The sequence below is a fragment of the Oryza brachyantha genome, chromosome 6 (assembly GCF_000231095.2).
Source record: "Oryza brachyantha chromosome 6, ObraRS2, whole genome shotgun sequence".
Classification (NCBI taxonomy): Eukaryota; Viridiplantae; Streptophyta; class Magnoliopsida; order Poales; family Poaceae; genus Oryza; species Oryza brachyantha.
The window spans coordinates 14,435,613-14,451,564 of NC_023168.2; the positions used below are offsets into that span (position 1 = coordinate 14,435,613).

A 15,952-nucleotide genomic window follows, 5' to 3' on the forward strand; every position below is an offset into this window, starting at 1 on the left:
ATAGCATAGTGCTTAACTTAATTAGCTTTTTAGCACGTATTTAAACACCCAAGCGTTGGAGATGCTCTTACGGATCATGCACAGCATAGCCATGCTTGGGCTGGCCATCGAACCGAACCGCCCCAAACAAAACTGAAGTAGTGGGTTTTCGGTTATCAGTTGGACGTTCGATTGTTGTTTTGATATGGATCAGTTTTTGGCTTAAAGATTTCTTTATATTCGCTGCAAATCAAAGATACATAAGAAACTGAAGTCCTCGTATAGGAGTTGGTTAGTCGTCTCATCCTGAACGATTAGCATATGCTTGCGCAAAATTTTCTTTCTTTAAGTAGGTATGGGGCCCATTAACCCTCATGTGTTGTGCGCCATGCATGTGTGGCGTAGTTGATAGGTATGGGGGCCAGCAGCACTTTGCTCCTTGCACCATGCATGTATGAGATTTCTCCTATTTTGTATAAATCGAATATGAGAAAACCAAATTGATTTTCTTCGGATTTTTTTATTTTGGTTTTGTTGTTTTAGCTAATTTGGTTTCTATTTTATACAGATCGATCTTAACTTGAACCAAATAAATAGAACCAAGCCGAAAGAACCGAACGCCACCCCTATGCCTTATAAACAGCCCATCAAAATCGTGTTTTTTAAAGACAAAATGGTGTTGTTAACACATTTTCAGACCTGATCAACTGCTGCAGACCGATGGTGATATTACGCTCTTGCATGGCCACTGTATGCGATGATATCTGTACAAGTAGAACCGATATGCGAGCAAGAGCAAATCATAAAAAATGAACGCCTTAACTTGCCAGAAACGCAGCGATTTTTTTCCTTGTCTGATTCTGAAGCGACAACCAACTAAATTAACTAACTGTCTAATTCACATCGAAATTATTCATTTCAGCTATGGTAAGCTCCAACACGAGCCATACCACACACACACACACCGAAATTAACTAAATTAAATTAACCGTGCTAATTAAGACCTGCCCTAATTAATGTAACTATGTTACTACCATTCGCCGAGAACCAAACCCATCATGGCCAGCGCCGTGGCAGACACCGCCAGGAGCAAGGCGCGAGCCGCCGCCGACGACGACGATGATGCTGCTGCGGCGGCGCTCGTCGTTGCGGCTTCTTGCGGCGCCGGGCTAGGGGAAGGCGACGGCGACGGGGACGGCTTCGGAGGCGGCGTGGGCGCCGCGGCGGCGGCGGCAGGAGGTGTCGCGATTGGTGATGCCGGCGCGGGCGCCGGCGTAGGGGCGGCCTCGACGTTGATCACGAGGCGCTGGCCCTTCTTGCAGTGGCCGGCGTCGGTGCTGGAGTAGTAGGCGAAGCCTGGCGCGTCGAGGAGGAAGAGGACGCTGCCGTCATTCGCCGCCGCCGCCGTCACGTTGCAGTGGTAGTACCCGAACTTGTCCACCTTCACGACCGAGTCATTCTTGTACACGAATTCTTCGATCGGTCATCGCAGCAAGAAATTAATGCACTGAGTCATGCAAGAATCCAAAAAACAAACAAAAAAAAAAGAAGCAATTTTTCTGCTGTTCTTTGATTTTAAGTTGAGACCCTACCAATGGAGTCGCCGACGTAGAAGCGGATGCCGGCGGCCCACTTGGCGTACATCTCCGCGCTCGCCGGCGGCGGCACCTTCCACCCGTTGGCGTCGCCGACGACGTACCGGTTCCCCATCCGCATCGGGAGCAGCGCAGCAGAAACGGACTGGCCGGCAACAGCAGACACCAGGTGGAAGAAGACGACGAAGAAGGCGGCGACGACGACCTCCCGTTGCGCCATGAGCCCGATCGTCGTCGTAGACAAACACTAGCTCGTACGGATCAACTGGAGTAGCTAGAAGCTACCTAGCTAGCTGTAGCTATGGCTACCGGTGATCGAATCAGTCCGGTCCGGCGAAGAAGAAGAAGCAAGTGTAAATGTGCGCGGTGTGAGGTGTGAGTGACTCGTCGATCGGGGGGGTTTATAAAGCGAGGGGGGGATCGTGATCGACGGTGAGGTGGTTACGTCAACGCGGCGCGGGGGAGGCGGGGATCGGCGCCGCCGGCCGAAGCGGCGGGCTCTGGCGTGGCGGTTGCAGTTGGAGCGCGCGGCTGCGACTGCAACGACCATGCTGCCTGCCTGCCTAGGCCGCGTCAATGGCTGGGCTCCGGGAAAAGCTAGACGTCATGGGCCGTGGCCCACTCGCGTCGATGGGCTGGAGTTGAGGCCCATCTTAACAATACCCAAACCAAGTCATTGGATCCCTGCATCTTTTTTTTTTTTGAGTATAAATTTCGTGGAACCACGGATGCTTTGATCAAATTATCGCAAAGCTATATAAGGCCGTGTATCATAAAAACTATAGATTTATGGTCTAAAAGCAAAAGCACAGATTTGAAAATTTTGGTGTTAAATCTATAGTTGTGTAAGAGTGTAATCAACCTATGTACACTATTGTGAAATTTACTCTTTTTAAAAGATATCGACGATTTTTGTGTTAGCTTCAAAAGAAACTAAAGCTAATTATTACGATACTTACGGAGAAATAAATTGCAAGTAAAAGTTTAAAATATGATTATGCAATAAGCGAAAACAACAGCCAGATTGAGACAGCATTTATTTAGGAATCTATTGAACTTTCATTCATAATCGACAAAAAATTTCATCGCCATTGTTTTTTTAATTCCAGCATGGACACTATCCCTTTGGTTTGTTACTTGACTGGCTGATCTGTTAGCTGATCTGCCCCGAGTTCTACTGTTGAAACCTGGTTTTTTGTTTTTCTTTTGTTTATAAATTAAATTAAATTTTTAATCTTAATTTTAGAGTTAATTTTAGGGGTTTTGTCATATTTTTCAGCCTTTTATTTATATCATTAAGAACAAATATATAAAAGTTTTATTTATAAATAATTTTCCTTCCGTACATATGTTGTTGTTTCTCTCGAAAAGGCAAACTATGACCAGGGATTTGGTCTGTTGAAGATTGACTGTACTTAGATTAAGATACCTCTTATCTGTAAGATGTTATGCCCATCGCCATTCTTTGAAACGCTCTGTCGAAATTCAGAGTTTCCAGGTTGGCGTAGTGAGACCGACCATCCCTGCTTTCAACGCGGCTGCACCAAAAGCCTGAAACTATATGCATCTTGATCGATGTTTTGCAGAGACGGGTCTCAATTAATGTGCCTGGATGATTAAGGAATAGCGTGGCAGCAACATCTACTTTGTCCCAAAGTTGCATTATTCGGTACAAGATGCGCTTCCCTCAGACCCATACCATACTGCAATGAATTCTGTAATTTCATACACACGTCTTATTGTCTTAAGCAGAATCTTAAACCGTGTCACCCTTTTTCGTTTTTCCTGTCTGCGTTCCTCATCTGCACCTGTATTTATCCTCTTTTTGGACAACATGAAGGACTCAAATCAAATCAAACGAATCTGAACCGAACATCATTCTGAAAATGGGAAGCGGTTTGGTCGGTGTGGATAGCTTCATGGATCACCCAACTCAACAAGTTGACCTTGCCAACTCCCAACTTCCCAGTGCAAGTACTGAAGTACTGCATGCTCCATTTATACTTTAATAGATTACGCCCATTGTCTTTTTATCATATGTTTAATCGTTAATCTTATTTTAAAAGAAATTATGTAAACATATAAAACTTTAAGTTATAATTGTATTTTGCAATAAATATAATCACAACAAAACAAATAATAATTACATAAGTTTTTAAATAGTTAAATTTATGCTAAAATGTCGATGATGTCTTCTATTATAATATAGAGGTGGTATAAAACTTCGTGCGTCTGCTTAAGTTAGGTTTGGTTAACCCAAGATTCGGTACAACTGGTTATTACCAGTACTAATTGAGAGTTGCAATGCAAGCGATACGTTGTCCTTAACTTGCCCTAGCTGCATCGTCTTCCTCCTCTGCTCCTTCATTGCCGCTTGCTTCACTCCCCGGCAACTCATCTCTTCTTCCTTCGCGCGGTCTCCTCCTACGCCACTCAACGCATCCGGCCGCGGCCCCTACATAGCTGCCGCGCGAGCTCACCGATCTTGGTGCAGAGACGTGGCGGATCGGTCGATGGAGCCGGTGACGGCGGCCGCGGCGAGCGAGGAGCAGGTGACGCGGCGCGTGGCGAGCAGGATCATCAGGGCGCTGCAGCACCAGCTCCGGCTGCTGCACCGCGCCGGGGCGGAGTTCTTCGTGCTGGGCGCGACGGGGAACGTGTACACGGTGACGCTGGCCACGACGCCGGCGTGCACGTGCCCGGACCCCGCGGTCCCGTGCAAGCACATCCTGTTCGTGCTGCTGCGGGTGCTCGGCCTGTCGCTCGACGAGGCGTGCGTGTGGCGGCAGTCTTTGCGGCCGTGCCAGGTGGCGCGGCTCGCCGCCACGCCGACGTGCGGGGCCGCCGACGTGATGGCGGGGCCCCGAGCGCGGGAGAGGTTCCACCAGCTGTGGTCGGCCCGTGCGGCGGCCGCCAAGGCCGAGCAGAGCCGGCGGCGGCGGGAGGAGGCCGGCGCGAGCGCGGCGTCGTCGGGGAGGCGCGACGGCGCGGCCTGCCCGGTGTGCCTGGAGGAGATGTCGCCGCTGGCGCAGCAGCAGGCGCAAGGCGGGGCGACGGCGGCGCCGGCGCCGCAGCCGGTGCTGCTGACGTGCGGCACCTGCCGGAACTCGGTGCACGCCGAGTGCTTCGCGCGGTGGAAGCGCAGCCGCGCGAGGCGGGCGGCGACGTGCGTCGTGTGCCGGGCGCGGTGGCGGCAGCCGAGCAAGGAGCAGGAGCAGCAGCAGTACATGAACCTGGCCGAGTACATGAACGACGCCGCCATTGACGGAGACGTCGAGATGGTCGCCGACGACGGGGGCCTGTGCGCCGGATAGCTGGTGACGTAGGCTGATGTGATCGTGACATGGATGTAAATTAACGAAGCTGTACATTGTGTACTAACATATCAGTTCGTTGCGTTTTCATGACATTTGTTCGTTGTTTTCTCTTTAGAGGCTAACTTTGCAATTTAAGTGATCCATATTCATGTACATAAATTGATATTTTAATTAAAAATCATTAATTTAACTAGCTATAATCTAACCTATAATGTATGAATTGGTTTCCCATCCTATATACTTTATTCATTATTCTTTAAATCTAACGCCTAAAATCATCTTTATAAGATCAGACGACTAGCACGTACTCCATTTCTCTTTACGTAGACTTTCCATACATGAGTGATTTTCTAAATTATAAATTATCTTACCAATTACAAAGTTTCCATATGTTAGAAAATATTTTCCAATATATTAGACTTTATATAGAGATAAATATATAATTTTTTTAATCATAAATATATGCAAATATGCAATATATATTTTTAGAATCAAAGCTCATTCACAATTTTTTATCACACCATTAATTCACCTACAATAATACCATCCAATGAAGTTCGTGATCAACATCAATCATGATATAGTTGTGCTAAACATAAGATCATTTAAAGCTTTAGACCACTATTATTGGATGCTCAAATAGTCGAATCATTAACAATAATATCAGATATAAATCTCTAATAAAATACGAATGATTATCTCGTGCTATAAAAACATTTTATTAGCATTATACTTTTATGTGAAACATGTAAATTTGTTGATATGTCAAATAATACATTACTGTAGAATATTTTATAAATCATGGAAGCTATGTCCACCTACTGATAATAATAAACTGAAAACACAACTAATGAAAAATACTATTCATAATTTCATTTTGTTAAAAATTGTCATATATTTTTTAAACTATAAAGAACTCGTGTGATAAATATTTGCTATAAATCATATGACTTAATATTTGATTTATATATTTTTTTCTGTAATATAAGAAGACAAGAGGAAATTTGTTTTTGAACTTGTAATAAATTTAGATTTGAGAGTTACACAGTTGTTTTATAATTTTGATATATATAACGTCAACAAAATTTTATTTATTATAGGAAGATGGAAAGTTATATATGATGCAACTCATGTCTATATAAAGTGGTTTTCATTGAATTTAGCTTTGCGGAGTTTAAATTTATGAATTAATTTTTTAACTAAAAATATCCTCATAATATGTGAACTTGATATTTTAGTGATTCTGAAATTAGTGTATCAGTTTTTTGTTGCAATATTTTTTAAATTACCATATAATCATGGCCTTATAAATTCTGCAATTAATTTTCAAACCTAAAAACTATTAGTTTATTACAATATGGTCCAACCTATAATTAATTATGTAAAACTATGATAGCCACCGTTAACTAGTGGTTTGCTACTATTTTGTCAGAGTTTATTTAAATAATCAAATTAACAAATACTTGATAGGCAAACAAATTCAAATGTTTGGTTTATATATGATTGCATTAAAGAATTTATAATATCTTATTTACATTATTAAATTGGGTCATAGCGTTAGCACAGATATATTGCTAATAATATTAGTTTTCTACTAGAATAAGTTTACCTAATTAACCCCAAAACTATAGCAGTTTGACTACTTAACCTCATAAATTATTAAACCGTGTATTTTATCTCGTAATTAACATTTTCAATAGTTTTCGTAACCCTTTCAAATGGTTTTGTGACTGTGGCGCAGTGAGCTAGACATTCTCGCTGCATTGGAGCAGGCCAACATGCAGAACCATCTTATGTAAGAGTAGTGAACCCAAGGGTCTTCAGAGCACATAAACAATCTCGCTCACTCTGCAGAGACAATTCTCGAGAGAGAGGGCGGGCGGGGGCTTTTAAGTTTGTAACATTCTCGTAGATTATTTTATTATGATTTTTTAATATATGTTTGATCCTTCGTCTTATTAAAAAAAATTATATAATTATTGATTATTTTATTATGATTTAATTTTTTACTAAAGTAACTTTAAGTATGATTTATAATCTTATATATTTAGACAAACATTTTAAATAAGACAAAGAGTCAAAACGTATCAACGGGTAAACTAAAAAACCAGAGGGAGTATTGAATAACCTGGGTCCAGCCGCAACAACCACCCACCGGCAGACTGTCAAACTCCTCTCCCTCCATGTCACTGCCATCGTCAATGTCTGCCGGCACCGGAGAAGAAGCCATTGCCAAGAGGACGATGAGAGCATAAATCTTGGCGCAAAGATCGATCGATGGTGAACATATTCGACTGAAAATTTATGGTTTGTTAGTTGCTTGATGAACAGCAAAGGAGTTGTTTCGAAAGATATGCTGCGGAGGAGCAGGATATGGAACACCTCCGAGACAACGTGGCCCAACGAGCACAATGGAGAAAGTGAGATAGAACAGAAGAACAGAGCAGAGCACGATGGTGCGAAATTGGACAGATTGACACCAGATTTGTTGTGCTACAAGTTCTTTTGGCCCAATCTTTTTTGCTTTTGCTCGTATGCGTATAAGGCAATATTTAAATTTTTAACCTTAAAATAAAAATTGATTTTAGGATTTTTTTATCGTAGTTTATTTTCAGCTTGTTTTTAGTACACTAAAAACACGTATATAAAATTTTTATTTATAAATTGTTTTTTTTCTTAGATACGATGTTTTGCTTTTTATTTGAAACAGCAAACGATGACCCTGATACTGATTCTCATTCTTCTTATTTGATAGCAACAACTAATTCTTATTTGCATGCCACGGGGTTTGTTTGAACTTGGTTGGTGATCCGAGTGACATGCCTTGGAAAATTATGTGGATATTTTTGTTTTTATCTAGAATCCTCTAGAACTTTGTTTAGTTCATACTAAGAATATCATAGCTGCATACTTTTGTTCCAAATGGCTCAATAGGAAAAAAGATTTTGTGGGTGTTACAAAATTTTACGTGTTTCTCTCAATTCTCTACAGCACTCCCCTTAGTTAAAAGTTTCTGATATGTAGAAAATGGTCTATCAGTGTTCTTTAGAAGGGGTCACTAGTGATGACTATTAAAATATGTCCTTATCTTGCCCTTCACAAGGTCCAGTTATCCAAAACTAAGGAAACAATTAGACCTCCAATTTCTTATGTTTTTTTTCAAACTTTTTATTCCTGACCTTTGCTACTCATAGACAAACGAAAATTCCAAATTCAAACTAGCCGATAGAAAGAGTACATAAAAAACATAACAATAAGCACCATGTTCATACATATTTTTTTTCATTATTTATTTGTTACAAGATCAGGAGTGCTAGTCCTCCAGTACATGCATACATTACATATACACTCCATGCACGCAGGAAACTTGTATGGAATTAGCTGAATAAACAGGACTAATCTCTCAACTCTCCCTGTGGTGAAAATCAATATAAAACACCACAAGACAAAGAGGTAAACAATTCAGCCTGCAAAAGCTTCTATCTAATTAAGCTAGAAAAGTGCAGCAAAGAAACACACACCACCAAAAAAAAAGTAATTAATGGCGTGTGAAAAACATGCACTGATTTCTAGCCTAAAAATTAAGACAAAAACCATTAAGCAAAGCTCAATTAGTGAAAACCATGCAAACCCTACGTACTCTCTCTACTTGAGGTTCACCCTCTGGTTGAACTCGTCGGTGATGAACGGCATGCAGCTGGAACTGCGGGCGATGCCGCCGGCGGCGGCGGCAGAGGCGGCGGCGCCATTCCGGACCTCGCGGGGGTTGATGCTGGACCTGGAGCGGGGGCCGAGCTTGGAGCGCTTGCGGAGGATCTCCCTCATGGCCTCCGCCTGGAACAGCACCGGGTGCGTCCTCCCGAAGCCGTTGAAGCGCTTGCAGACGGCGGTGTGCGCCCGGAGCGCCGCCTCCCGCTCGCCGCCGTTCTTCTCGGCCTCCTCCGTCACCGCCTCCGCGCACAGGCCGCACACCCACCGCCCCGAGAACCGCGCCCGCACGCCCCGGATGTACTCCGGCGTGCACTCCTCCGACATGCCGCAGCACTCGCACCTCGCGTCCTCCACCTCCGCCACCGGCTGGAGCTGCTTCTGCTGCTCGGCGGCGGCGGCGTCCTCCATCATCGTGCTCCCCTTGGCGCCGACGTGGTGGTGGAGCTCGTAGGAGACGTCCGACACGGTGCGCTGCAGCGCGTCCGACGACGTCCTCCGCCGCTTCTCCGCGCTGCCGCCGCCCTGCATGTTGCTCGCCATCGCGATGAACGGCGCCGCCATCGCCATTGCCACCGCGCACGCCTCTCTGCTCGGAGCCATTGATCGATCAGATCTTTCTTGCAATGTCGTCTTTGTGTGAACAATTGCTTAGTTTTCTTCCTCTTCTTTCTCTTGTATGATAACGAGCTCGAGACAGCAGCACGCATGGCGGCTATTTATAGAGGTTTTGATGCCTTGATCGAGATGATCTTGACATGACATTGGCCACAGATTATGTCAAAAAGGTGATGTGCAAATTGCTGCGTGTGACTTGTGGTTTCTAGGTGGTGATCCACCTAAAGGCATTTGCAAATTGCAACACATCAAGATTTGATCGAAAAGAAGAAAAAAAAATTAATGAAGAGACATCTTTGTGTCAAGTTGGAGATGCCATTGATAGGTTGATAAGCTTACACACGTGATGGTGTGTGTGTGTGTGTGTGTGTGTTTGGGACACGGCAACAAACTGAGCAGGGGTGCAAAATGGGTGTTATATTAAAATTAAAAGGTGATTGAGAAATGTAGCCAATTGCTGCTACGTTTTAGATTGCTAGTGAAATATAGTTTGATCTCACCTTTAGTTGCATGTACTCAAGAGTAAGATTTTTCTTCTTGCTTTTTTGCACGGCGTATTTTGCTGAAACTGAATCCTACCGTGTACAAATATATGCTTGAGTAGAGATCATGAATTTCATGACTGATGATTAATTCGATTGGTTTGATCTCTAATTAAATTTCAGTAATATACTAATATACTATTCGAGGAGAAAGAATAATTTCTAAAAAAATAATCTTTTTGAGAAGGTAATCATATCATTGCAAGCTGTCACTCCACGTCGTTGATGTTTGCATTGACGGCCAGGGTTGCATCTGGGCAAAACGCATGACGAGAAGAGTCAAGTAATTCACGAGAAGCTCGCCAGGAGACATCTCTGGAAGTAGCTGTCGAGAGACTCCTGTGCTGCATATCACTGTTTATTACTACTACTGATTAGTGGTTGCTGTTCTGATCAACTTGACTAATTGAGACCGAGACCTAACGAAATCCAGTAGGATAGGACCTTCCCACAAATCAGATGGATCCCTAGGCGGCTAGCCTACTGTGTTACCCTGAGAAAAGAGATTTAGATTTTGTAAGGGAGCTTTTTGCCAGATATTATTTGACTGGCCATGGTTTATCCACACACCATTCAAATTGTATCTTGTGGCTGCTATGGTTTTGCATCTGATGGTGAAGTCAATTTGCTTGTTTGCAATTTGGACACTGTTAAGTGTAAAATGTAAAACAGTATTCAGAAGACCAAATGAGTGAAAGTCGATTTCCTTGTTTACAATTTGGACACTGTTGAGTGTAAATCCAAAAGGAGTTCAGTCTAAAACCAAATCAAAGTGATGATTTAGCTACTTATTGTCATTGACCATGGAAAATTGAAAGCATCATTCAAACCAATATTATTACCCCTGTGTTTCTAAGTGTAAAGCCCATATTTGTTGCAGCTTCCGATGACAGCACAAAACGAAGCAAGTTTCAAGCTCTACAATTTTTAATCTGTCAGAAATATGAAATATCCAGAGTTCAGCAGAAAAGAGGAAAAAAAAAAGGATCGATAAGTAACTGATAAGCTATCAATTAAACACTCTCCTCTGCTTTTCAGAAAAAAAAAAGGCATCAACTTATCATATCAAATACATGAACAGGCCTTATCAGCTTTTCTTTCAGCCTCATGTCATTTTCTCTTGATCAGAAAAAAAGGAGTAAATTGACTAAGCTTAATCATTACAGATTATCAAGTTGGATGTGTAGTAACTGCGTAAACCCTTGGAGCTCACATGCTGAACTCATCCAGCCACCCAATTGATCAGATCGTACGTACACTTTTGGTCAGGCTCGTGTTTTTCTGTATCTGAAACCGATCGACATCGCGTCGCAGCTACAGCCATGGGAACTGTAGATATTATGAGAAATGGTAGCACTAGTTCAGGTTTATGTCATTGCTGACATATTTCATCTGCAGTGTCCTTGTCAGTTGTTAGCTAGCAGCAGTCTGAGGACACTTGATGCTGACAAGAACATGTTTTTGCTTGTGATGTTTATAGAGATCATCTGTTGTTCAATTCTGAAAACTAGTTATATGTGTTTGTTTTGTTGAAATTTGGGAAGCAATTCACAGAAATAGGAATTCGGAAGCGTTTGAACTTTTGGCTTGAAAGCTTCCAAATCAGTTTGAGCAAACATTCAGTCCAAAACTGTCGATTAAAGAGCATTAGAAACGATACCTGGAGATATCAGTACTGCAATAGCATACAGCCATACAGGCTTTAGCAAGCTCAGACATTCAGAATTTCACATGAACTTCTGCGTATATTATACTGATGAATCCATGAATAGACCACTATGTAGAGATTGAGTCTAGGCCAAAGCCATATGATTCAAGAAGAAAAAACATGCGGTACTAGAAGGTCTTTCAGAGCATGGACCACATATAGTGCGGCGCTATTGGCACCAATCATACCTCTGCTATCAACTAAAAGATCGTAATCTCGACCTGAAAATTCTATGTGCAGCAACTCGTCTGAATTTTCAGGGATAAATCGGTACACTGAACAGTATTCATGTCCAATTGGTTGTTGTATCACTGGGTCTCAGCGTTGGCGGATGTGCTTTCCATCTTGATATTCACCTGCTCACCATTGTTAGATGACTCTGTATTCCCATCATTCTGGTTCTCCACAGGCTTGGTCTCTTCTGAAGAACCATTTATAACTTCTGCAGCAGATGCTTCCTGGGAGTTCTCTGCCTCCGTGTTTGCAGCTTGGTCATTAGAAACTTCTGTTGCAGCATTGCCTTCATCAGATTTTTGTTCAGAATCTGACACCTCATTGGCAGAACCCTTACCAGCATCACCAGATTCGGTCCCAGACTCAATATGAACAGCCTCACTGGAAGCATCAGATGTGGTGGAAGCAGAATCACTTTGGCTCGCGCTAGCATCAGTTTGTGAGTTCTCATTCTGAACTGATGGTAAATTACCTGTTTCATCAGGAAGAGTTCCACTGGAATGCTCATCATTTGTCCCACTCTTGGTATCATCAGAAAGGGATTCAGAAGAAGATTGAGAATTTTCTGCTTCTTTTTTCTCAGTTTCCTCTTCATCAGATCCATTACCTTTCGCATTTGACTGATCTTCACTAGTAGATTCATCACCACGTGCAGCTTCTTCCTGGGGCATTCCATTAGTCTCTGCACTGCTTTCTTCTTGTGCAGTATTGCTTTGTTGCATATCATCTACAGTTGAATGGACTTCACCTTTACTCTCATCATCAGATGGATTGGACTCAACATCACTCTTCTCTCCTTCTGAGTGAAGAATTGTTCCATCTTCACCATTACTATTAGCTTCCGTATTCCCATCTGCACTACTGGCATTCCCTTCATCGGCTTCTGATCTGTCAGTGTTTCTTGAATCATCATCACGAGAGTCACTATTGTCTTTCTCAAACACAGTTTCTCCACTGTTCTCCTCTGGTTTGCTTACTGCATCAGGGTTCTCCCCAACCTTTTCAAGAATACCATCACCATAACTACCTCCCCTTTCTTTCCTCCCCTGGAACATGCTTCTATCATCATGGGAAAGCTGGCTCTCAGCATCTTCCAAGTACTCATTTTTCTTATCATAGGAATGCTTCACTTGATATAAAAGCCAGACAACAACACCTACAAGCAAGGTAGCCTGGAGTATCGTTTTCACTCTTGATCCTCTGTTCCTTTGGTGACGACTATTTGAGTGATGAAGCATGTTTACAGCTGCTAAAGAGAAAGCAAAAGATGATTGTCAGGTTATGAGTTGTTTAATTCTATTATATCAGTACAATAGACAATTTATAATAAATTGGTAAAAAGCTTACATATAGTAGTACAAAATAATTAGTTGGATAGTATAATGCCTGCCACAAGTGCTTTTATGCTCAAACTCTAGAACTATAAAAAAAATGAAAGCCACTCATGGGGAATGTGTACTGATGCCAAATTAGCAAAGAGGAAATGCTTGTGGAGCAAACACCTATCCTTACCAATACTACCAATTACACATTGCAACTACAGCCAAAATATAACTGGGACTATAGCTATGTTGTCAACAGTGAGTATGGACTGTCTTGAGAAGGACCATGCTGAATACAAATAACCAACCCTCAATCTAAGTACTACACTATCAACAGGCTCACCACATCTCCTATGCTGTTCTGACAACACACAAATCTACTACCTCTGTCCCAAATATAAGCATTTCTAGTTTGTTTAGCAGATATTAAGGTTGAGAAGAAAAGACCACAGTGCCCTTTAGTAATGAGAAATGGATGAGGGTGGGATGGTAGGTGGGGGATAAAATGGGAAGAATCTTAAATAAGAAGTGATTGATGTGAGTAGTATTGTGAATAGCGCTAGAAATTCTTACATTGCGGGACAAGATTCAAATACTAAATGCTTACATTTTGGGACGGGGGAAGTATTTTTCAAAAAAATCCATGCATGACACACTGCATCTGGGGACTGATTTCTGATATTAAGACAAGCATTACAAACACAGATCAAAAGCAGGAACGAATAACACGCTAGCATTTCTGGGAGTGGTCTCCACCGTCTTTGTTACAAACAAGAGAAGGCCTTACAGTTTGATACGAAGAGTTAAGTCTTCAATACAATGAGGGCTAACGATGACTAGTAGAACAGGTCAAGTTCTAATTGCTGGGATCAGGTGTTTCATTAGGAAAAAAAGAAATAGTCATACATTAGTCTCCGCTTAAGACTATCATGACCCTATTACTTCTATACTTTGAAGTAGTAACCATTGGATCTAATCCCCCCCATTAGTATGCTTTAAGATTAAGATTTGAATACATCCCTAGACATAAGAGTCAGAGCATAGAAGCAATTACTAGCAGTTCGTAGAAAAGAATATGCCCTTGAACTTTGGCACCAGTGAGAGAGAACATAATATTCGATTTTATTAAAAAAATCCAGGCTTGCCTTTAAAATAGCGAAAGGAAGTTGAACAGACAATAACATAATAAGTTAATAACTTGGAGCCATACAGGTGACCATAATTATGCTGCAAAGCAAATAATGTCGAAAAAGGAAAACTAGAACACATGTCCAGATATGTTGTACACTTTCAAACAGTGGAATGAAAAAAAAATTAAGGTAGTAACACAAAATAGTATTAGCTGCTAAGGCCACATTTGAGGTCAGCAATTGTATAATATAGGTGTTTTAGCTTCTAGGCAGGCATCTGAATGAATATTAAATGCATCTCACGTTACCCCTTTCTCAAAGCAACAATTGACAAAGTAAAGAGCACCATTTCACATGGAAATTTCAGTAAAACCAATTCCTAAACCAGTAAAGAAAGGGCCTTCATCTGAGCATATACAAGATGAAGGTAAATCCTATCGTTATGAAGAACTGGAATTCAGTTTATTTGGCAAGTTGGTAGTGTGTACCTTCCACCACCCAATTTACTAAGTCTAACAGCCTAAGAGATCTGAAAGGTCAGCGTAAACAACCAGGATATTAGCCAGAAGAGGAAGGCACTTTGACGCATCGACCTCGGCAGGAACCGACATATATGTCGCCATCTATTTCAGTTCCCCGCCTGTGGCTGCATTCGCCGACCTGAGCAGTGAGCAGCATCTACTGATCCAGCGATTCCACCCCCCCCCCCCCCCAAGTCTCGTGATTCCACTAACCCCAAAACACAAATCCCGCTGGGGCACGCTTGAGCCGAAACAAATCTAATCCCCCCCAGTTCAGATTCGCATACACACACGGCGCCTGCTGCGTTGGTGAACTAACAACAACCACCCAAGCCCAAAAAAAAAAGCAAAAAAAGAAAGAGAGGATGCGGGGCACGTAAGCACGCTCCCCCGCCGCCCGCCTAGCTCGGCTAGGCACCATCCGCTCCGCCCGGCGGCGGTGTACGGCACCGCGCAGAGGAAGGCACGCCGCGGGCGGTAGGGAGCGAGCAAGCAAGGCCCGCAACAAAAGGCTACTCCCTCCCAGCGGGAGCCGACGACACCTCGCGGGAGGGACGGGCCGGGTACGGCATTGGAGCGGCGGGCAGCGAGGAGGAGGGAGGGAGGGGCGGGGCTTACCGGCGGCGGCGGCGGGGTGGTGGCCGGGTCCGGGAGGAAGCGAGAGAGAGAGAGAGTGGGTCACTGGGGGGTGGACTGGGGTCGTGGTTGGAACGTTGAGGGAAGGTGGTGGGTTTGTTTAGATCTGGAAAATTAGTGGGGACACCACACCCGCTTGCTTTGCTGCGTGCTTTGCATTTTGCATTTGTTCCCTTCCCTCCTGTTTCTCGGTGAGCTGCTGCCTGCCTGGCTCGTAAATACAAGTAGATACTCCTGATTTTATTCTTTTGTTTTTAAATGTCCAACATTTGACCATTCATTTTATTTAAAAAATTTATATAAAAACTTAAAAAATTAGTCACATATAAAATATTATTCATATTTTATCATCTAGTAACAATAAAAATATTAATCGTAAAAAAATTTAAATAAGACGTATTTTATCATCTAGTAACAATAAAAATATTAATCGTAAAAAAATTTAAATAAGACGTATTTTATCATCTAGTAACAATAAAAATATTAATCGTAAAAAAATTTAAATAAGACGAATGGTTAAACGTTGGACACGGAAAAACGAAAAATAAGGTTATTATGGGATGAAGGTAGTACTCGGTACAACTTCACAGCAATACTGATATAAGAATGTTTGTACCCTTCTCTCATTCCATCTGTTTTATC

General features: G+C 42.5%; 4 protein-coding genes across 4 annotated transcripts; 1 reads left to right on the forward strand and 3 right to left on the reverse strand.

Annotated features, from left to right (window-relative positions):
* Positions 1-782: 782 nt before the first annotated feature.
* Positions 783-1,942, reverse strand: LOC102717807 (early nodulin-20-like). The gene is made up of 2 exons (XM_015838434.2): positions 1,572-1,942; positions 783-1,452 (listed from the first exon to the last, which is right to left on the reverse strand). Exons 1-2 carry the CDS (start codon positions 1,792-1,794, stop codon positions 1,010-1,012), a joined length of 666 nt encoding a protein of 221 aa, XP_015693920.2. The 5' UTR covers positions 1,795-1,942; the 3' UTR covers positions 783-1,009.
* Positions 1,943-4,087: 2,145 nt separating this feature from the next.
* Positions 4,088-4,981, forward strand: LOC121054800 (mitogen-activated protein kinase kinase kinase 1). Its single transcript, XM_040525552.1, has one exon. The coding sequence runs from the start codon at positions 4,088-4,090 to the stop codon at positions 4,886-4,888; it is 801 nt and encodes a 266-aa protein (XP_040381486.1). The 3' UTR covers positions 4,889-4,981.
* A 3,173-nt stretch (positions 4,982-8,154) lies between these two features.
* On the reverse strand, positions 8,155-9,266 carry LOC102713096. The gene has a single exon (XM_040525439.1). It carries the CDS (start codon positions 9,200-9,202, stop codon positions 8,537-8,539), a length of 666 nt encoding a protein of 221 aa, XP_040381373.1. The 5' UTR covers positions 9,203-9,266; the 3' UTR covers positions 8,155-8,536.
* A 2,131-nt stretch (positions 9,267-11,397) lies between these two features.
* Positions 11,398-15,370, reverse strand: LOC102718090 (acidic repeat-containing protein-like). Its single transcript, XM_006656093.3, has 2 exons — positions 15,293-15,370; positions 11,398-12,947 (listed from the first exon to the last, which is right to left on the reverse strand). The coding sequence occupies exon 2, from the start codon at positions 12,937-12,939 to the stop codon at positions 11,776-11,778; it is 1,164 nt and encodes a 387-aa protein (XP_006656156.1). The 5' UTR covers positions 12,940-12,947; positions 15,293-15,370; the 3' UTR covers positions 11,398-11,775.
* Positions 15,371-15,952: the final 582 nt, after the last annotated feature.